This window comes from Strigops habroptila, chromosome 12 (assembly GCF_004027225.2).
Source record: "Strigops habroptila isolate Jane chromosome 12, bStrHab1.2.pri, whole genome shotgun sequence".
Classification (NCBI taxonomy): domain Eukaryota; kingdom Metazoa; phylum Chordata; class Aves; order Psittaciformes; family Psittacidae; genus Strigops; species Strigops habroptila.
The window spans coordinates 16459383-16480041 of record NC_044288.2 but is presented as its reverse complement, the minus strand read 5'-3'; the positions used below and the strand labels follow the sequence as shown (position 1 = coordinate 16480041).

Here is a 20659-nt window from a genome sequence, read left to right as displayed (position 1 = left end):
TGTGCTAAGTGCCATGGCATCCTTGGAATTCTGTGACCCCATCCAGGCAGAGCAAGCCCTGCATGGTGCACGCTATGGCCTGGTCTCAGCACAGGGTTTCCCCTGTGCAGTGCCATACAACCATACAGTGCCATGCAGCACCATGCTGCACCATGCTCACTGCGCCCACTTTCCTCTGCTTCCTGATCCCAGGCTGCCCGGGGGTCTGGCCCCCCAGGGTGGACTCCAAAAAGAGCTAGGGACCAACTCAGCCCCTCACCTCCCTGCCAGCCTCGGGGCCATGCATCACATCAGAACCCCCCATCGTGGCATGGGTCTGCATGAGGCTGCACCTCGCTCCATACTGCACCTTCTGTGACCAGAGGTGCAGTGGTGGGGCAGAGCGCAGTGCTGGTAACACGGGGACATGTGGAGCACTTGGCCGCTGAGGAAAGCCCACCGTGCCCCCCAGAAAAGCCGTGGCACTGCCAACAGCAGTGGGACAGGCAGGGCTCCAGGCTCGCTGTGCACCCACAGCTGGCTCAGCCTGGGTGCCACAGGGCCGCCGTGACTCAGGGACTTCCTCAAGCCAAGGTGGTGCCACCGTGTTTATTCAATCGTCCTCGGTGGATTTTTTACCCGTGAATCCACCCAATTAGGCTTTCAGCCACCTGAATTATCGGCACCCACATCCTGTGGGCAGCAGTGTCAGGACTGTTGTGGCGCAGGAGCAGCCTCCTCTGGCACAACCGGGGCATTTTGCTATGCCCAGCACCCCGAGCACCCCTTGGGACCCCTCCGTGACCACTCGGCCCCTTCTGCTCCCACTAGGGGGCTGCTTTGCCTCCCTCCCACTGCAACAACCCACTCGGCACCCCCCTCCCTGCACAGCCATGCAGCAGAGAGCGGGCCGATGCCTGCGAGTGCCCCCAGCAGCCTGGGGATGCTCGGGACTGGGGGGTTGCAGGGCTGGATCTCTGCGGTGTCCCGGTCTCTGGAAGGCTGGGCTCGGGGGCTGCGGGGACAGGGGAACTGGGAGGGAAGAGCCAGGGAACTGAGGAGACCCGGGAGCCTGAGGGTTGCAGTCGGGAATCGGAGCCAGCAACCGACACCGGGGCAGCCGGCGGGGGCACCCTTCCCGCCCTACGGGGGAACCGGCCCGTCGAGCGGCGGGAAAGCTCCGGGTCCCGCCGCGGGCCGGACGGGGCGCGGTGGGGGCCGGTCCGCCGGGTCGTCCCGGTGCCGGGGCTGGGTGGACACCGCGCCCCGGTCCGCCCCCGGGCGGTGCCCGGTGCCGGCCCGCCCCGCCGGCGAGCGGCGGGCGCGGGGAGCCGGGCGGCGGCAAGAGCTGCGGGGCGCGCCATGCTGCCCGCCGCGCTCCGCCGCTGGCTCCGCCGGCCCAAGGTGAGCGCGGGGGGGTCGCACCGGGGCCGCCCCCCGCCCCGTCGGCGCTGCCCGGGGGCTCTGCCGGCACCGGGCGCGGGGAAGGGGGGCGGGAGGAGAGCGGCGGAGGTGGGGACCCCCCCGGGGCGGAGCGGGAGGGCGAAGCGGTGCCCGGCCTCGGGTCTGGAGGTGCGGCGGGAGGTGCGGGCGGCAGCGGGCAGAACCGGGAAGCTCAGCGCCCGTCCCGGCGCCGCCCTCTCCCGGGGCAAGGAGGTCCCCCCCACCCTTTCCCCTCCATCCCGGCGGCCCTTCGGGGGTGTGCGGGAGCGATGGGGTGAGGAGTGTCCCTCTGGGCTGCCCGCTCCCCGCCGGGCTCCCCGCGGACCTTTCACCTGAGCCGGTGTTTACAGCCGCGCTCGGATCCGTGCCCACGCTGCCGGGATGCGGCCGAGCTTGTTCATCCTGCTCTGCCCTGGGGAAACTGAGGCACGGGTGGGTGGGGAGGGCGGCGCTCCCCGGGAGGGCTCGGCCGGGGCCCCCGGTACAGCTCGGCCCAGACGGAGCCGCCGTCGGGGTCCCGTGTACTGTGGTCCTGGGGCTGCCGCACGGGGGCAAACCCCGGCAGAACCCCCCCTCCCGCGGGCACGGGGGGTTTGATGTGCCCCCGGCCCAGCGCCTTCTGTTCTCCCTGCAGCGCTCCGACCCCCGGCTGCTCTCCCAGTTCTTTTTTGCTGACGAGAGGGTGACGCGGGTGGTGGCCGAGATCAATGGGCTGGATGCCGAGCTGGACCCGCAGCAGTACCTGGTGCTCCTCAACCAGCTCCACCTCAGCCAGGTACAGGGGCAGCCTGGGCCCCGCTGTGACCCCAATCCCCACGGGTGGCTGCGGGTGACATCCCTGCGCTCCCCAGGCTCACCTGCTGTCCGTGCTGGAGCGGATCATGGAGGAGTGCATCCCCACGCAGCGGCACAGCCGTGACTACCTGGTCAAGTTCCCCGAGGAGCTCTTAGTGGACAATCTGGGGAACCACATGCTGTTTGCTGCTGAGGTGAGCCCGGGGATGCTGTCCTGGGGCGGGCGCTGGGGTCCAGCTTCCCCAGGCTGAATGGGGCACCCCTGGGTGCTGACCCTAGGTGCAGGGGCTGTGCTGTCCCAGGTGCTGGCTTCTGACGGCCCCTGGTCCCAGCAGTGTCTCCTGGCTGGGACCTTCCTGGAGGTGGAGGAGGCGGATGGGGCTCATCTGCGGCCCCAGGCCAGGAACCTGCTGTGCAGCCTGGAGCTGGTGCGGACAGTGCTGCGGGAACAGAGCCTGAGCCAGCCCGGTTCCTACCCAGAGCCCGTCCGGGCTGTGCTCGTGCAGTTTGACCGGCTCTTCGCAGAGTTTGAGCTGAGGTGGGGGCCAGGGTTGGGGTGCTGTGGTGGGGGGGCAGTGCCGAGGCTGGAGGAGCCTCATGGTCCCCCATCTCTCCAGTTACGTGTCCTCACTGGTGGCGGTGAAGTCTCCCGAGGAGATCTACAGGCAGCAGGAGATCATTGTGCTCTTCTGTGAGACAGTGGAGAGGTGAGGGGCACCCCGTGCCAGGCAGGGGGTGGCAGGGACCCTAGCCCTGGGGATGGGGCACTGTCCTGGGACTTGGCCTCACTGTAAGCATGTCTGCCCCAGAGCCCTGCGCCTGGGCTACCTGACCCAGGAGATGATCGATGGCTACGAACCACTGCTGATGTTCACCATCCCTCGCCTGGCCATTATCAGGTGGGTGCAGCCCCTGCAGAAGGGGGTGACCAGGGGAGGCTGGGTGCTCCCTGCCCTTCTCCCTCTGGGGAGTTGGGGTACTGGGCAATCCCCCTGATGTGAGCTGGGTTCTGTCCCCTTGCAGTGGCCTTCTCATCTATCCCGATGGTCCCCTCAGCCTGGAGCGGAGCCCTGAGCAGATGTCCCAGGTCTTCAGCCCCTTCTACAACCTCCTGAAGAAGATCAGGTACATGGTGGGGTGTGATGGGGGGGCAGCAGCGGGGCTGTGACATAGAGCTAATGCCATTCTCTCACCACAGGGACCTGCTACAGGTGCTGTCGGTAGAGGAGCTCTGCCTCCTGGAGAGGAGCCTGTGCACAGCTGAGCAGGAATATCTCTGCAGTCCAGCCACCCCCCCAGCTTGGGGGGCAGCTGTGCCCCGAGCAGACCCCCCTGCTCCATGGGCTCTCCTGGATGTCCCCAGTGCCACCCTATCACCCCCTGCCTGCACGACACGGCTGGAACCCCCCGGCGCAGTGGACAACCTGGGCACCGATTGGTGGTGGAGGTGTGTGGCAGGGAGGGAGCGGGGCCAAGGTGGCCGATCCCTGCCCACTGGGACAGGGGCTTTTCACGCCACCCCTGGGGTAACCGTCACCTCTCCCCTGTGCAGCCCCCAGTCCCCAGGGATGGGGCTCAGTGCCACCCCAGGTGTCCGCTACTCAGAGCTGCGTTCCCGCTACAGCAGCACCAAGGACATGCTGCACACCCTCTTCGTCTGCATCTCGGGTGAGTGACCCCCTTGCCATCCCCCAGACCTCTGACCCCCACCCAGCACCTTGACTCCCCCAGCAGCCTGACCCCCCTCCTCCCCATGCAGGGGTGGCCGACCAGCTCCAGACCAACTTTGCCAGTGACCTGCGGAGCATCTTGAAAACAGTTTTCAAGATCGTGGCCTCACAGGCAGAGCCCTCGGAGGAGCCAAGTGCCAGCAGTGAGTAACCCCAGGGACAGGATGGACAGGGACAGCTCCTCTCTGCCCTGCCCATTGCCCACCTGTGGTGAGACCAGGCTGCAGCCCTGGGCATGGGGATGATGCAGCCACAATGCTCAGCCCCGTGAGGCTGAGCCCAGCCCTTCTTTGGCGGGACCACCACAGCCTTTGTCCCCACAGACAAAGAAGACAGTGACCTGTGTGCAGCAGAAGCTCCTCACCTGGCCGACTGTCCCTTGTGCTCCAGCCCCACGGAGGCTGCTGGGCTCCAGAGTGCAGGTGAGGGCTGCACAGGGTGCACGGCGTGGGGCAGGGTGTGTCGCTGGGGCTGATCCTGCTCCATCCTGCCTGGGGGGGTCCGGCTGCCCTGGGCAGTCCCAGGCACACAGGGACAGTTGCTATGTCCTGCCTGGGGCCAGCTCCAGGACACCCAGGCAGGGGGCTGGGAATGATCCCGGGGCAGTGATAGGGGCTGGGATTGCGGGTTTCATGGATGTGTTTTCCCTGCAGGCACCCACTGCCGGCCCGAGTGGGTGCCGGACAGCGCGTGCAGCCAGTGCTCTGCCTGCCGCTCGCCCTTCACCCTGCTGCGCCGCCGGCACCACTGCCGCAGCTGCGGGAAGGTAGGAGGGGGCCGGGCTGGGCACGGGGGCCCATGGGTGCCCAGCTCCACTCAGCCCCACTCTGGATCTCTCCCTGCAGATCTTCTGTGCTCGCTGCTCGCCGCACACTGCAGCGCTGCCGCATTACGGCCAGCCCAAACCCGTGCGCGTGTGCACGCACTGCTACACCACACACCTCTCACCTGCGCCCCGGAGCTGGTGAGACCCCCGACCAGATCCACATCCACAGGAGGACGCAGAAGGGGGAAAGAGCTGCTCTGGGGCTGCTGGGCAGCTCCATGACACCACAATTGCCTGGTGGGCATGGTGGCAGGACCCCCAATGCACGGCAGCGGGACCCCAGGCAGGGGTGGGCGCAGGCTCGCCTCACCCCATGCACCGGGGCCGCCGCCAAGCGCCTGCCCCCGGCTGGAAACGTGCTTTGTGGTGGTGTTTTTTTTTGCAGGTGAACTTTGGCTGCTGCTGGGCCCAGGGCAGAGTCTCCCTCACCCCGGGGCCTGGCCTGAGACGATGCAAACAGCCCTCACATGACAGCGGGTGCCCCGGGGCCGTGCCGCGCTGTACTGGGCTGTGCCAGGCCGTGTCGTGACGGAGGCTGGCTCTCGCCCACGGGTGCGGGTGGCTCCTCTTCCCCTCCCCGCTGCTGCTGCCTGATGGGCTTAATAAAGAGATAAACCACCGGATGGGTGCTGAGTGCTGGGACACGGCCGATCCCGGTGGGGTGGGTGCAGCCGGTGCGGGGACACCTGTGGGTGCGGGGGAGGAGTTGCGGGGGGCCGGGGGTGCCCCGAGTGGGCTGGGAGGGTCGGTGGGGTGCGCACGGGGGCGCACGCTCCCCACCTGACCCATGAGCACAATAACGCGTGACCGGGCGCGGGCGCACCCTCGGGGGCGTGGCCGGGCGGTAAAGGGGCGTGATCAAGCGGCAGAGAGGCGTGGCCTGGCGCAGGGGGCGTGGCCCCACACCGCCCCTCCCGCCGGTTCAAATTTGAAGCACCCGCTTTCCCGCCCGAATTTGTTTCCCCGCCGCGCTCACGTCACCGCCGCAGGGCGCGCAGCAGCCAATGAGCGCTCGTCTCGCCGCGCCGCGCCCGCGCCCCCCCCCTCCCGCCATGGAGCCGGCGGCCACCAGCATCCAGGTGCTGCTGCGGGCGGCGGAGTTCCTGGAGCGGCGGGAGCGCGGCGCGGACGGTGCGCGCTCCCCGCCGGGGCTGGCCGAGGCCGAGCACGGGTACGCCTCGCTCTGCCCCGCGCGGTCCCGCCGGGCCGTGGGCAGCGTCAGGTGAGCGCTGGGGATGGTGGGGACAAGGGAGTGGTGAGGGCCGGTAGCGCCGGGACTCATCCTCGGGGGTTCTCCCGCAGGTCGGTGCACAACGCGCTGGAGAAGCACAGGTACCGGGGCGTGTGGGGGCGCTGGCGGGGCAGGGTGTCTCCCCGTGTCTCCCTCCGCCCGGGTTGACCAGTGCATCATCATCCCCCCCGGCCGCAGGAGAGCCCAGCTCCGGTGCTGCCTGGAGCGGCTGAAGCAGCAGGTGCCCGTGGGAGCAGGGCCGGCCCGTCCCACCACACTGAGCCTCTTGCACCGAGCCCGGCTTCACATTCAGGTGAGGGGGTGGCCCTGGTGCTGCTCAGGGCCCTGTGCTTTGGGCCCCGGCTGGAGGGCCCTGAGCAGTGACAGGGCTGCCCAGCTCAGAACTGTGCTCACGGCTCACCGCATCCCGCAGAGGCTGGAGGAGCAGGAGCTGAGGGCACGGAAGGCCAAAGACCGGCTGCGTAATCGGCAGCGGAGCCTGCAGCAGCGGCTGGAATGGTTGCTCTCACCTGCCGGCGGGGAACGGGCACGGGCTGACAGCCTGGACTCGTCACAGCTCTCGGAGGCATCCGAGGAAGGTGAGTGAGAGAAGCAAGGGTGGGTAAGGAACGGGAGGCCGCTGGGAGCCTGACCTGGCCTCCCCCCGGTACCCAGAGGATGTTGAGATAGAGGTGGATGGCACAGTGTTCAGTGGGGACCTGCTGCCCAGCTTTGGCTCCGGGAGGGATCACAGCTACTCCAGCCCCTGCATCCCCGCGTCCTGACGGCACCCGCTGCCTTCCCTGCGCTGCCTGCCCGCCTCCCCCCTGCCTGCTGCTGCTGGACATGCAGCCTCCTCATGGCTGCCCGGGTAAGGGGCATCCGGCTTGGCCCCCACAGCCGGCTGCTAAGCAGCACTGGCCATGGTGCTGGGCACATGCGGCTGGTGCAGCACTGTGGCACCCGCTGAGCACCGCAGTACACTCCAAGAGTGGCTGGAAGAGGGCCTGGCTGTGCCGGGGACACCCTCCCACCCCCCCTCCATGAGGGCTGGGGGCTGCCTGGCAGGGGTGTGGAGCAGCCCTGTCCCCTGCAGACACTGCTATGGGCGGGCTCTGTCACCCCTGGAGAGCCAGAAGGGGGAAACAAATGCATTAAGCAACCTGCCTTCATGCTCCCGCAACCACCCTCCTCTCTTGTACATACTCCACACTATTCTAGTAAAGGCACTCGGTGAAACCCCTGCGTGTGTCTTGCCTGCGAGCCTGGCAGCTGGACCCCCAGAGCGGAGGCAACACTGGGCTCTGCTCTAGCTAGGCCAACCCCAGCCAAATCAGAGGTGGGAGTTGATTCTTTAATGATAATTACATCTCAGAAAGGTTCTAACAGCAGCTGATTGTCAGACTGGTACAGTTTGTTTAAAAGTACAAAACCTAAGGAGGCTCCTATCTGTTCTGGTGCAGCCTGCGCCTGGCCCCTCACACGTACTGCTTCTTCTTGGTGGCTGCCTTGCTCGCCAGGTCCTTGGCTTTCTCCGTAGCAGCCAGAGCCGTCTCCTTGGCTTTTTCGGTCGCTTCCTTGGCTGTCTCCACCAGTGTCTTATTGGCTGGAGCTTCTCCTGTAACATGGAAGGTTGTTAACCCAGCCCCAGCAGCTCCTGCCCTGCCCTGGCTGATGCAAGCTAGGCCGGCCCCGGCACCTCGGTGACTTCCCCATGCAGGGAGGGAAGATGAGCCCAGCGCTCCCGACCTGCGTGCGTCAGGGCACGTCGCGAAGGGGAACTGCAGTCACGTGACTGTTGCCACGTTACGTCCCCTCCTGCCTGTGCTCCACCCCTGCCCGGCCCTGCGAGTACTGCTCTGCTCAGAGCAAGCTGTGCCAAGACACGGGGGCAAAGGCAAGGGACGGGGATTTCACCGTCAGATTAGTTCAGGCCACAACCTGCCCTTGGACTCGAGCGTTCCTAGTGTGACCTATAACACCAAGAGACCCACCCCAGTCAGCCCCAGCCTGCCTTTGGGTGCTCACCTTGCATTCTTGCTAGCACGTATTCAAATCCCTTAGTGCTCTTGGTCACGTTGCTTTTGAACCTGGCCAGACCAAACTCCTGCAAAGGAAAAGTCAATGAATTGTAGGCCCAGCTCCCTGGTCACACACAGCCCTGGGGCTTTCTCCCACCGTGACCAGTCCTAAACATCTGGTGGGCTCATGCCCACCTGCAGTGATGGTTCTGGATGCCTCAAAAACTCATAAGGATGGGGGAAAAGAGGGGAAAGGGTAGAAAAAATAGCACAAGGAACGGGTAGAAGTGGGGGCGCAGTAGCTTTAAGGCTTCTCTAAAGAGGGGGTACCCAGCACTGCACGAGCAGTCAGCAGCACTCACCTGGATGGCCCGTGAGACACCAAAAAGGCTGGAGGAGACCCAGGCTTCTCGCTTGACCTCGGTCCAGTTGCTGTTCTCAGGGTTCACCTGGTACACACAGCGCTCCTCCACCACCTGCATGAGACACAACTGACTATGGGCACTGCCCAGCGCCTGCCACCGGGCTGCACACCCACCGGTGGTCACCTACCATGAGACGCGCATGGTTGATGTTCCAGGTGAACGTGGTCATGGTTCGGTTCTTGGGGTCCACGATAGAGTCCTCCAGGATGTAGACGGAGTGGGCGACGTTGGCTGGGAAGAAGCGCTCTGCCCAGCGCGGCATCCGGTTGGTCTTGGTGAGGAGCCGCCGGGAGAGCAGCTTGTGGTCCGGCGTCACCTCCCGGTGCACGATGTCTTCGGTCAGGACATGTTTGCTAAAATGAGGAAGAAAACATCAGTCCGTGCTCCCGGCCAGGAATTCCGCGGCCTGGGAGCCAGCAGGCGCAGCAGGGCGGGGAGAAGCGCTGCGGTATTGAGGGGGGACCGGCTGCCCCGGTGTGGGGCACACACCCCACCGAGCTATCGGGGGGGGGCAAGCAGCGGCCCTGCGCCATAGGGCAGAAAAGGGCTGTAGGTAGAGGACACGGAGCGCAGAGGACCCCGCGGAGGGGCGCAGGGGGCCGCGGGGCACCGCTGAGGCGCGGGTGGGGGCCCGTCCCCGGCGCACCTGTAGGGGTTGGGGTATCGCTGCCAGAAGGCGGCGAAGACCTGGTCCCAGGGCCCCTTGAGGACGCTCAGGCTGGCGCAGTACTTCCCCATGGGCCGCCGCCGCTCAGGGCCGCGCCGCCGCGCCCGCTCCGCACCGCGCCTGCTGGGCGGCCGCCATGCGGCCCTGCGCCCGCCCCGCCGCCGCCGCCGCGCACTTCCGGCCCTGCCGCCGCGCACTTCCGCCTCCCTTCACCTCGGCCCCGCCGCTTCCGCCGTGTCCCGGTGCCGGCCCCGCCCCGCGGCGGCGGCGGCGCGAGGATGAGCGGGCGGCGGGTGGACGCGAAGGTGGTGCTGCTGGGGCAGGAGGGCGTGGGCAAGAGCAGCCTGGTGGAGCGCTGCGCGCACCGCCGCTTCCGACCCGGGCCCTACCAGAACGTGAGGCACCGGCACGCCGCGGGGCGCCCAACGCGAACCGGGAGCGCGTCCCCTCGTGTCCCCACCGTGTGTCCCCGGGGTGGTGGTTCCCGCGGTCCTGCCATGTTCCCCGGGCCGGTTCCCCTGTGTTCCCGGGGGGGTTTCCTCGTATCCCCGGGCCGGTGTCCCCCGGCCGTCCCCCACCGCTCCTCCTGCTTCTCTTCCAGACGATCGGAGCCGCCTTCGTGGCCAAGGTGATGTCCGTCGGGGACCAGACAGTGACCCTGGGGATCTGGGTAAGCGCGGGCAGTGCCGGCGCCCCGGGGCCACGTCCGGGGCCACTGGCGGTGCAACCCCGCCGGCTTGGGGACCCATAGACCCCGCCCCGTGCTGAGCGTTCCACTGTCGCCCCCAGGACACGGCCGGCTCAGAGCGGTACGAGGCCATGAGCCGCATCTACTACCGCGGCGCGCGGGCTGCCATCGTCTGCTATGGTAAGGGCACGGTGGCGCGGGATGAGAGGAGCTGGTGGTTGCGGAGGTCCCAGGCTGGGGATCCCGGTACCGGCACTGGCAGGGGGTAGGCAGCTGCTGACCCCTCTCCCCCAGATCTCACCGACAGCGGCAGTTTCCAGCGCGCCAGGTTCTGGGTGAACGAGCTGCAGAACTGTGAGGAGGTACAGCCGGGGGGCCTCACCGGAGGGGCCGGGAGCCGGCGGCGGTGCCGCGACCGTGTCCCTCTCGTCCCTCTGCCTGCCGCAGGGCTGCCGGATCTACCTGTGCGGCACCAAGAGCGACCTGCTGGAGGAGGACAGGAGGAAGCGGGGCGTCGACTTCCACGACGTGCAGGACTACGCTGACGGTACGGCCGGGCTCTGTGCGGGGCTGGGGTGCCGGTGTCCGGGCAGTGGGTGAGCAATGGAGCTGCTGCCTCTGGCTGGGAGGTGCGAGGGGCTCTGCCCTTGCCCTGGAGCTGCAGCAGATCCGGGGGCTCCCGGCTCCGGGGCTTTCTGCATGGTGAGGGCAGGGACCTCCCTGGGCACAGCATGTCCTGACATGGGCAGGCACGTGGCCAGCTGGGACGAGGGGACAGGAGCATGGAGCCCTGCCCTGGGTTCCTGCCAACTCGCCAGCAGCAGCCATGCCCAAGGGGTGGCTCTGGGGGGACTGAGCTTGTGGGGCCGTGTCCTGCTCCTACAGCAGGGGCTAACCCAGGCCCTTGCTGCAGAGATCAAGGCCGAGCTCTTCGAGACCTCCAGCAAGACAGGACAGAGTGTGGGTGAGTTGTGCCCTTGCTGCCGCCGTGCCCCAGGCTCTGCCTGGCCAGGGGCTGCCTGCACCCACCCTGCCCGCTCTACCCACAGATGAGCTGTTCCAGAAGGTGGCCGAGGACTACGTCCACTTCACCGCCTTCCAGGTGATGACAGGTGAGCAGGCAGGACCCGGCCCTCCCCGAGCACCCTCTCCCATGCCAGGGGGTGCACATGCCCCTGGGAAAGGGACAAAGGACTAGTGCTGTGGGTCTGGTAGGGGGCTTTCCTTGCCCTCATCCTCCCTGGGACTGCTGTGGCTCCATGCTGGGGGTTGTCCCATGGAGCTTGGGTGCCATTGTGGTGTCCTCATTCCTGCTCACGCCAGGTTTGGCCTGTCCGCCTAACTGGGCCATGAGTGGCCTTTGATGAACAGGCAGCCAGGAGCGTTGCTGGGCTGTGGGAGCGGCTCTCAGCTCTGTACCAGGCCTGTCCAGGCGTGCTCAGCCTGGCTACGCCTCCAACCCTGGGCTGTGCCATGGCCATGAGCCCTGCCAGGGCACCAAACCCCTTCCCAAGGGACCTGCCAGGGCCCAGACCCAGGACTGGCGGCTTTCAGGCTCCTGCATGGTGTGGACGTGCCGGCAGCCTGTGCCTCTGCTCTCTCCCAGAGGACAAGGGTGTCGACCTGGGCCAGAGGAGTGGTTCCTACTTCTACAACTGCTGCCACCACTGACACCTCCTGCCAAAAGGGAACCACTGGCTGCCGCCCGGGCAGTCAACTCGCGCTGGGCTCCGTTTTTTTACCTGCTGTGTTTTAGCTCTATGGGCCCGTCTGCGATGTGGCAGCAGCCGCACGGACTGCTCTGAGCAGCGGAGGCTGTGCTGTGGTGCTGGGACCTGCAGCTTTCACCCCCAGGGACCCTCTCCCTGTCACCCGGAACTGCAGGAGCCGCTTCCCCGAGTCACTGCGGTGGCCCGGACGTGGCTGTTAACTTATTCTCTTGGAGATGCTGCCTGATTCTTTGCAGATTTATTTAAGCGTCTTCTCTCAAGGTGTATGATGTAAATAAAACGCATTGTGGTCTGAGCCGCTGCTGGGGCTCTCCCATCCCTGCCGGGGTGTCTGGGCACAGCTGGGGTCCTCCCATGTCCCTCCATTCACCAAGACAAACCACAAGAGGACATCGAGAGTAAAGTTAAACTTTACTTTACAGTAATTTTTCTTCTATATACAAAGAATTACAGTACATGTTCTGGGAGCACCTGGGCAGGGCAACCCTCTTTTCATTATAAGTTTCACATACACAGCCAACAGTCTAAGGAGAGCAAAATGAAAGTAATCAATGGTCCAACACTCTCCCCTCTTCCCTCTTCTAAAAATAATATACATGCTGGAAATATGTAGGTCTCTCTCACCCGCTCTGGCATCCTCGCTTAGAACCGACCGATGAGTCCCAGCCAGGGCTGGCCCCTGCCTTAAGCTGGGCACCCCAACACCTGCTGCCTTTCCCTCTGGATGGGACCCTGCAGGTGAAATCCCTCCTGCTGCCACATCATGGGCAGCACGTCTCCAACGGGAGGAGTGCAGTGCGGGGCTGCTCACACCATGGCTCCCCCCTCCTCTGAGCAAACCTGCTTACGGCTTCAGCACAACTTATGCTGCTGCTACAGGTGACCCCCACCACATCCCTCTTCCCTGGGACCCCCCCAGCATATCCGGCAGCCAGGAGCCCAGCGAGCGCACATGGCGCCGGAGGGTGGATGGGGACACAAAGCCAGGCGCGGTATCCGACACGGTCAGTGTCTCGAGGCGAGCAGGCTGGTGGGGCGGTGAACTTGGCACCGCAGTTAAGCAGGGCCAGGAGGGCTGCTACTGAAAAGCTTCTCCTGCCCATCGGAGGGAGAGCTGTTCCCTGCCTGCTCCCTGCCAACATATCTGACCTTCTCCCATCCTCAGCACCAGCCATGCTCCACCTCGAGCTTCCCGGTGCTGCTGCTTTGCTTTTTAACAAGTTCCCAGTGTCTAAAAAAAAATACACAAAACCCAGTTCCTTGAAGTCAACAACTTGGAAACATCAGAAAGAAAAAAAAAAACCAAATAAAAACTGAAACCAGCTCAGTACCAAACGGACACAAAGAACATGCAGTTAGCGGATGCCTGCCTTGCTTCATGTGGCTCCACTCGCTCCCTCTGCCCATGGGGCCCACTGGCACACTGGTTTGAGTCTCAAAACCATCATGAATTGAAGGAACCGAGTCATGCCTCATCCTGTTTCTATCACATACACTGAAGCCCAGCCCCAGCTCTTGGGATGGGATTCAGCTGGTGAAGAAACCTCCACACTGGGGGCTTGGAGCCGAGTTCAGCCCTACCGTGCTGAGCTGCCGATGGTTTACAATAGCACCACAATAGCCCAAGTGCTTCGCCAAGGGCAAACTGATTAAAACTTTACCTTGAAATAGGACATAGCAACACCCATTTCTCAGATTTCCCTAGGAGGTAGATTCAGTGCTGTAGGGGCTGTCCATCATCATCACTGCTCCAGCCCACGCTTGGGCACGCTGTCCCCCTGCACTGGACTTTGCTCACATCGCTTTCAGAGGACCTGGAGTGGAAATCTTGCCTTTTCCCAGCTCCTACTAAGCGAGGGCACTGCTGCATCCAGGTGAGACTCCCGCTGAAGCCAGGCAAGAGGCAGAGCAGTCCCCAAGCTCCAGCATCCCATCTCCCAGGCCCTGCGAGCCCCGAGTGCCCGTCAGCCTGGCTGTGCTGCTGCAAGAGGCACAGCCTTGGCTGCAAATGCTGCCACTGGCGTTACCACTATTGCAGGGGAGGAGTTAGCACAAAGCCCAGGCCCCCTCTGTACTCTCAGAATAGCTGCACGGTTTACCACTTTGCTTTAACACTCACTGGCTGGCAAAGGCTGAAAAGCCTCATCAGTAATTTAGGGCAAAGCACATTACAAGCAGGTTACAATTATGGTTATTCCAAACACCAAGCAAAATCAGAAGTTAAGGCTGAAATTAAAAATAAATGGAAGGTCTTGAAGGTCTGAGGTTTCTGAAACAAACTCCCCCTGCCCTGTCACAACGCTGGCTCTGGTGCCAGGGAGGAGCAGTGCACATCCACAGCGTGCTCAGGTTAAACCTCTGCTGAGATGCACCAGGGTTAGGGCTGCTTTTTCTTCCTTTTTTATTGTGAAACTGAGCTGAAGCTCTTCTAGCACCCTCAGTCCACATCATCCCACCTTAGTAAGTTCTGTTCTTTAGATTCAACCATCTCATCTCTGGTATTTCACAGCCACACCTTCAAAGCGAAGCCTCTGCCTGTAGGGGGTCTGACCCTGAATTATAACGCCTGCTCCCGCGGTACCACCCGGGTACCTTGTGCATTGAAGTGAATCTGGTTCTTGTGATTTTTTTTTTGTTAAATAGAGTTTTAACTTGAGAACAGCAATAAAGCAAGTTACCACGAGCTAGTTGGTATCTGAAGATGTGCGTGGGGGGATTATCCCTTACAGTGCTCACTTTTCTGCTAGATCCACCAGAGCCCTGGCTGGCAGAGGCACTCCTCCATCTCCAAGTGTTAGCTGGGATTCTCCTGCCCACTGTGGAAATCCACCACCAGCATGGGTCCCACTGTGGGATGGGGGCTACAGCTAGTGACCCCAGCCCTCTGCTCGGAGCAGGGGCAGCCAGGCTATCCTGACAGCAGGGATGTTGACCAGCGGAGCAAACCCTTCATCCCCTTCAGAACTGCGAAGGGGGAGCCGGTTCTAAAGTAGGAATGAGCTGAAGAGCCTGGGAAGTTCCCTTGAGCCTTCCTGGGACAGCAGGGAAAGAGACACAGCTCTGAGCAGAAACAGACACCCTTGATTCTACTTCCACAACTCTCCATAACAGTGAATCAACACCAGAGTCACCTCACCCACCTCAGGTGCAATTACCGCTGACTGTTAGTGGCCAAGTGATCAGATCCCTTCAATGCAGCAGAAAACCACCACAGCCTTGGCCATGAAGCTGTAGCAAAGCTGGCCCAGCCCAGGGCAAAGGCTCAGGGAGGCTGGAGCAGTGCTGCAGCAGTTCCTCTCCTGCAGGAGCAATCTGCCAGGGGTATGTGTCAGTCTGCTGCATTCTTCTACCTTAAAACCCCCGTGATTCAAACCGGCTCAACTCTGAAGGCAACAAACTGCAGAAATGAACCCAACTACTTCAGTACAGACATCGCCCTCCTCCAAGGAGCCACCAACGGCATGAATCACCTCAAGTGCTGCAGAAGCCCACATTTGCTTTGTGAGGGTTTTGTTGCCCAGATCTGTATCTCGGCTCACGCTCCCTGCTGCTCAAGGCAGGCTGGGCAGGGCAGGGCAGGGCTGCTGGGACCTACCTCCACACCCGGTCAGGCTCTGCTGGTCTTGTTGAGGTGACCCAGCACAGCCAGTCACTCTTAACAGCACCACTACTCCTGCAAGCCCTGCATGCACCTCCTGATCTGACAGAGCATCACCCAGGGGCCCAACAAGGGCGAGGAGGGAAAAGCAGCTCCCTGGCTTCCTCCTGCAATGATGTTTCCAAATGCCAATTTTACTGAGCAGCCTCCCAGCTATGCTGAAGTCAACTTTCCTACAGCAGCTGAAAAGTAGCAAAAGCCAGAAACCTGGATCCTCATGGAAAAGGCAAGAAGGGAGACAAGAAGAAAGGTGGGGTACAGTCAGATGCGAGGAATAAGGCTGTGGGTTTGAAATGCCATGCAACAGTTCAATCCACATTCACTGTTCAAAACAAGCTTTTGGGGAAGAGCCTGCTGCGTGAAAGGCTGCTGCTGCCATGAACCTCACCCTACAGTGAGCACACCATTTACAGAAGTGATTTTTTCAAACCTGCACTGAAGAGAACTGAGAACTTCTGCATTTTACAGATTTAAAAAAGCCTGCACCAAAAATATTCACAGTTTATTTTTTTCATGAAACAAGTAACTAGTGAACACGTGACAATGCGAAGCGGAGGTGGACAGAGCAGCGCAGACACCTTTCTGGTTACAGCTGTAGCTGGCTGGGTGGCTGGCACGGAGGTAACCCTACTTACACAATCTACATGACTAAGTCCAGCTCATGGGAAGGCCTATAAATGTAAATTCAAGATTTATTTTCCTTCTTACACATGATAAATACTTAATATACTGAACGTCATTGCCTCTTTTTTTTTTTCCTTTTTAAATTTTGTTTAAAAAAAGTTAATGAATGCCCTTAGATTATCTTCTCTCTCTGAGGAGTTGTCCTGATTCCCTTTGTGCAGGAGTCACGCAGAAACACAAGCTGCTTGCATTTCCCCAGTTTCAGCAGCAAGCAGGAACTGACCTGCCAGTCTTCCCGGAAAAAAACACATTAAACAGTAAGTTTCCATAAGCCATAAAGCTTTTTGAAGTCGCTAGCTATTCTACAAAGGATCTGAAATGATTTGGACTAGAGAAGAGATGCACCATAGCACTGGCAATGTCCTCGTGCCCAGCACACCCGGGCTTTAACAGCAGGACATTTGTCTGGGGGTGCATACATCAGGAAAGGAGAATGGATTGGGATTTGTCTCGGTACAAGTGTCTGCCTCCCTTCATAGTAAACCATAAAGCTTGTGACCATCTGCTCTGGAAGCAGCAGGCACTCGCAAGCCAGGTGGGAACAAAGACCTGCTTCCATGTCAGAGGGAGAGGGTCAGCCTGGAGCTAAACGCTCCTTCTTCCACAGAGGGACCCGCAGATCGGCCTGGAAGGAGAAGGATACACTGGAGCTGCACAAGGGTCTGGTGGTGGGCACGGACATCCAAAGCTGCGGCACCTCGATAGGCAGAGCTCAGGCAAGCCACAGAGGTAATGCGTTGTGAGAGTGGGAGAGTGTGCTGGTCAGCAGCGCTTCCTCGGCAGGACACCGGCCCCATCCAGCCCAAGCAGTGCCACCAGGGAGGCCAGGCCCGTTCTCCTCCTGCCTGCGCGGGTGCTGGAGGTTGCAAGGTGCCATTCTGCAAGTCCCTGGGACTCTACTGCTTGCCCCATGAGTACCACGGCCAAGTGAACTTCTGCCTCAACACTTGAGTGAATGGTTTTCAGCAGTCCTAGTCTGGACACCAGCCTGACGACCACCAGGTACTAAGCATCTCCTTAACTGGAAAAGGGAGAAGAGGAAAGAAGAAAGCCAGCCAGCTGCTGGAGCCCACCCTGTTCCAGTGTGAGAACTACTATTAAGTTGGAAAGACACACACGCGCACACACACACATGCACACCAACACAGTCCAGTTAATTCAAGTCTCCTTTGGTTGTAGAAGAGTTAAACCAGAAGCTACCCAAGGGGATGGTGTCGAGATGGGTCCTGATACAGCTACAGCACCCTTGCCTCCGCGCTGTGTAGCGAACGGTACAGGCTTCACTTGCAGCTCAGCAGCACGTCCTGCTGCTGCGAAGACCAGGTACGATGTGAACACGTCCTGAACACGTCTGAGGCAAGGGGAGAAAAGACTGCTCAGTCTGCTGGCTCACGGTGACGACACAAGTCAAGAAGAGACTGGATGGAAATCTGAAAGGGAGCACCACCACCCTGCCAGGGTGGTGCTTAGCACCTTGGGGAAACCCACTCTGCCCTACTCTGCTATTGCTGCTTTATAGGTCACAATGTTTTTGAGTGCAAGAAACACTCCGCATGTCCTGTGTTAATGGGTTAAGACACAAGGATGAAGAAACTGCCAGATGACTTCTTCCAAGATCTCTCTTTTCCCTGACCTCCTTCAGATTCTCCATTTCTCAGGCCTGGCCAGTTGCAGCTGTGTACAAAGGAGCCTGAATGCGTATTGGCTATTGCTGGAGAAAACTGCACTGAGTGCAGCGGGCTCCTCTCCCAGCTCCACTGGAGATGACAACTGTCCTTCAGTGAACCACACATGCAGCACGTCCTAGTGAACATACGGACAAACCTCGCAAAGCAACACCCTGCAGGGACAGAGACTTGGGCAGACGATGGATAAACCCCTTCCCTGCTGCTACAGAATCCAGCAAGGGCATACACCTGACTGCTCACCGCCTGATCCCGAAACAGCTCCGGTCCCAGGGCAGCCTGACTCTAAATACAATAAGAAGAGCAAGGCCCCTGGCTGTACCTAGGAACCCGCCTGTGAATCAGACCTGGAGCTTGAACACGCTGGATCAGTAATGTGACCATTTCAATGGAATTAGAGATTTTTACCCAGAGTGGACTCTTTATTTCAGCTTTACCATTTGTAAAAGGAAGAGAAAAAGATCACGGATGCTCTCTCCCTTTGGCTGGGCCACACTCAGACTTAAGAGAACGTCCTTGCTCATGTCACGAGAGAATATGGATGGGATGTGCATGGGTTAGGGGCTGGGCTCAGGGAAGTGAATAAAAAAAAAGACCAAAATAAAGATTCCCCCTCCCTAAACATTGAAAGACTGAAACCTGCCTCCCATATTCACCAACCTCACTTTGGCTCTGAGTCGGCCAACTCACGACAGACAGAATCCTGGTTACGGGCTAGCGCTGTGTTTTGTTCAGGCAAAGGGTCCTGCCCCCGAGGAGTCTGTGATTTTCCACTCAGCCAAGTAATCTGGTCAATAGTCTGAATGTTCGTGACAAGCCACTGCATCTGCTCCGGGGGCACCGGCGCTTCCCTGGCTGGCCGAGGGGTCTGCTCAAACACACACAATCTCTCTGATGTCCAAGGGGTTTGCTCTGCTGGGGCTGAGGCCACTTCCCAGCTGGGTTGAAGGGTTGGCTCTGATAGCTTCTCTGCTGTCCTGGGGGGCTGCTCTGCAGGCATCAGGGCTTTTGCAGTGGGCCAGTGGGTTTGCTCATGCATCTGTAGTTTCTCCGTAGGCCAAGGTACCTGTCCGACATGCATCACTGCCTTCCCAGCAGACCAAGAGATTTGCTCGCCAGCTAACATAGTCCTCTCCTTCTGCTGGGGACTCAGCTCCACGGCCGGGGCTCCTCTCTCCTTTGGCTGAGCGTTCTGGTCAACGGGCCGCAGCGCCTTCTCTGACAGCAACAACCTTGGAGCTGACACGGCCAGAGGCTTATCCAAGGCTTGAGGTCGAGGAGCCACGGCAGCAGCCAGCTTGTCTGACGCCTGGGGCCACGGGGCTGTAAGAGTGAGAGGCCTCTCCAAGAGCTGAGGCCGAGCCACCCCGGAGCTGAGAGCCTTCTCTGGAGGCAGGACCCGCAGGGCCCCGGTGTCGGCAGCCTTGTCCAGAGGCAGCGGCCGCAGCACCCCGGGGGCGAGTGCCTTCTGTGCGAGTGGGATGCGCAGGGCCCCCGAGCTGAGAGCCTTCTCTATGGGCAGGAGGTGCAGTGACCGGGAGCCAGCAGCCTTCTCCAGAGGCAGGGGCCATGGTGCCCCTAAGCTGGGAGCCTTCTCTGTGGGCAGGATCCGTGGCATACCCAAGGCAGGAGCCTTCTCTGGAGGCAGCGGACGGGATGCCCCAGGGCTCGGAGCCTTCTCCGTGACTGGGACCCGCACTACCCCAGAGAAGGAAGCCTCCGTAGGCAGGGGCCGTGGAACAGCCAGTCCAGAAGCCTTCTCCATGGGCAGGATCCGTGAGACCACAGAGCCAGGGACTTTTTCAATGGGCAGAGGCCACAGCACCCCAGGAGCAGGAGCCATCTCCAATGCTGGGACCTGCGACACCACAGAGCTGGGAGCCTTTCCTACAGACTGAGTCTGCAGAGTCTGGGCAGATGCTTTGTCCAATAGCTGAAGCTGATCAGCCACAGGAGGCTCACCCACCGGCTGGGACTGCAGGGTCCCTGCCGCGGTGAGATGTCTGTCTGACAGTTGAGGATGCAGGCATTTCGCTGGGAACTCATCCAGCAGCTTGGGCTGCTGGGTCCTGGTGTCAAGGAGAGACTTGTCCGGTAACGCCAAGACCCCAGGGGTGGCAGGAGGCTCATCTGACAACTGGAGCTGCAGGGCACCAGCAGTAACCAGCGACTCATCTGACGACTGAGGCGATTCTGGAGATCTGCTGGGCAGATGAGGCTGTGAGGCATCACTGGAGGTCTCATCCAGCGGCCAGAGCACCGCATTGGTGGGAGGTTTGTCGGGCTGCTGAGGCTTCAGTGCTAAGATGATGGGCTGCTTCTCTGACTGCAGCCTCAGGGACAGGGCAGCCTGGGGCTTGTCTGCCGGCTGCAGGCGGAGTGACAGGGTGGTGGGAGGTTTGTCTGAAGGCTGTAGCCGGAGTGAGAGGGTTGTGGGGGGTTTGTTGGACGGCTTCAGCCTCAGTGACAACGTGGTAGGGGGTTTATTTGATGGCGGCAGTCTCAGCGCCAGGGCAGCGGGTGGTTTGTCTGGTGGAGGCAGCCTGAGGGCCAGCGTGGTGGGGGGCTTGTTTGATGGCTGCAACCTCAGGGCAAGGGTGGTGGGGGGTTTGTCTGACGACGGCAGCCTCAGCGCTAAGGTAGCGGGGGGCTTTTCTGGTGACTGCAGTCTGAGGGCCACAGACTGAGGTAAGCTGTCCAGAGGCTGAACGCTCAGGTCTGTGTCTGCAGGCGGCTGCTCCGGTGGCTGGGTGTCCTCATCGTTAGTCAAGTCTTCTATGGGAGGCACAAACTCACGAATTTCTCCTGGCTCTAGAGGATTAGGACCACAGGGATCGTGCTCTGTGCAACTTAAACGTCCATCGAGCTTGGAGATGAAGAGCATACCTTCCCGGTGCTGCTTGCAGAAAGACCTGGGGCACATCTCGCAAAAGGAAGCTGCTTCCTTACCACACACATCACACTGATGCCACGGGCACTCCCACTTTCCTGCAGCACAGGAGCAAAAAAAAGATATTTTAGGACTGGTATGAGGGGAAGAGACAAGGCCTTAGGCAAAGGCAGTTAAGGGAGAGTGGGAACACCCCTGTAATACTCC

General features: G+C 61.3%; 5 protein-coding genes across 9 annotated transcripts in view; 3 read left to right on the top strand and 2 right to left on the bottom strand.

The window, feature by feature from the left end:
- Positions 1–1309: 1309 nt before the first annotated feature.
- LOC115615731 (lateral signaling target protein 2 homolog) lies at positions 1310–5392 on the top strand. Of its 2 annotated transcripts, none has more exons than XM_030504233.1 (13): positions 1310–1383; positions 2057–2197; positions 2274–2411; positions 2553–2755; positions 2835–2924; positions 3027–3116; positions 3241–3342; positions 3416–3664; positions 3770–3885; positions 3977–4090; positions 4271–4369; positions 4601–4713; positions 4793–5392. In XM_030504233.1, the coding sequence occupies exons 1-13, from the start codon at positions 1342–1344 to the stop codon at positions 4913–4915; spliced, it is 1620 nt and encodes a 539-aa protein (XP_030360093.1). In that variant the 5' UTR covers positions 1310–1341; the 3' UTR covers positions 4916–5392. The 2 variants fall into 2 exon arrangements, with proteins under 2 accessions (XP_030360093.1, XP_030360092.1); XM_030504232.1 differs by having other exon boundaries at positions 2550–2755.
- Positions 5393–5801: 409 nt separating this feature from the next.
- On the top strand, positions 5802–7395 carry MXD3 (MAX dimerization protein 3). The gene is made up of 5 exons (XM_030504243.1): positions 5802–5995; positions 6076–6105; positions 6203–6317; positions 6438–6603; positions 6680–7395. Exons 1-5 carry the CDS (start codon positions 5826–5828, stop codon positions 6787–6789), a joined length of 591 nt encoding a protein of 196 aa, XP_030360103.1. The 5' UTR covers positions 5802–5825; the 3' UTR covers positions 6790–7395.
- PRELID1 (PRELI domain containing 1) lies at positions 7313–9384 on the bottom strand. The gene is made up of 5 exons (XM_030504241.1): positions 9097–9384; positions 8578–8803; positions 8388–8501; positions 8033–8111; positions 7313–7622 (listed from the first exon to the last, which is right to left on the bottom strand). The coding sequence occupies exons 1-5, from the start codon at positions 9186–9188 to the stop codon at positions 7483–7485; spliced, it is 651 nt and encodes a 216-aa protein (XP_030360101.1). The 5' UTR covers positions 9189–9384; the 3' UTR covers positions 7313–7482.
- Positions 9303–11830, top strand: RAB24 (RAB24, member RAS oncogene family). The gene is made up of 8 exons (XM_030504242.1): positions 9303–9512; positions 9719–9787; positions 9907–9985; positions 10100–10167; positions 10253–10352; positions 10719–10769; positions 10855–10917; positions 11412–11830. Exons 1-8 carry the CDS (start codon positions 9396–9398, stop codon positions 11474–11476), a joined length of 612 nt encoding a protein of 203 aa, XP_030360102.1. The 5' UTR covers positions 9303–9395; the 3' UTR covers positions 11477–11830.
- Positions 11831–11927: 97 nt separating this feature from the next.
- Positions 11928–20659, bottom strand: part of NSD1 (nuclear receptor binding SET domain protein 1) — a 65251-nt gene continuing 56519 nt past the window's right edge. For all 4 annotated transcript variants that reach the window (XM_030504225.1, XM_030504226.1, XM_030504227.1 and 1 more), the window contains one exon: positions 11928–20550. In XM_030504225.1, the coding sequence (XP_030360085.1) occupies positions 18224–20550 (2327 nt within the window). In that variant the 3' untranslated portion in view covers positions 11928–18223. The remainder of the gene's footprint in view (positions 20551–20659) is intronic.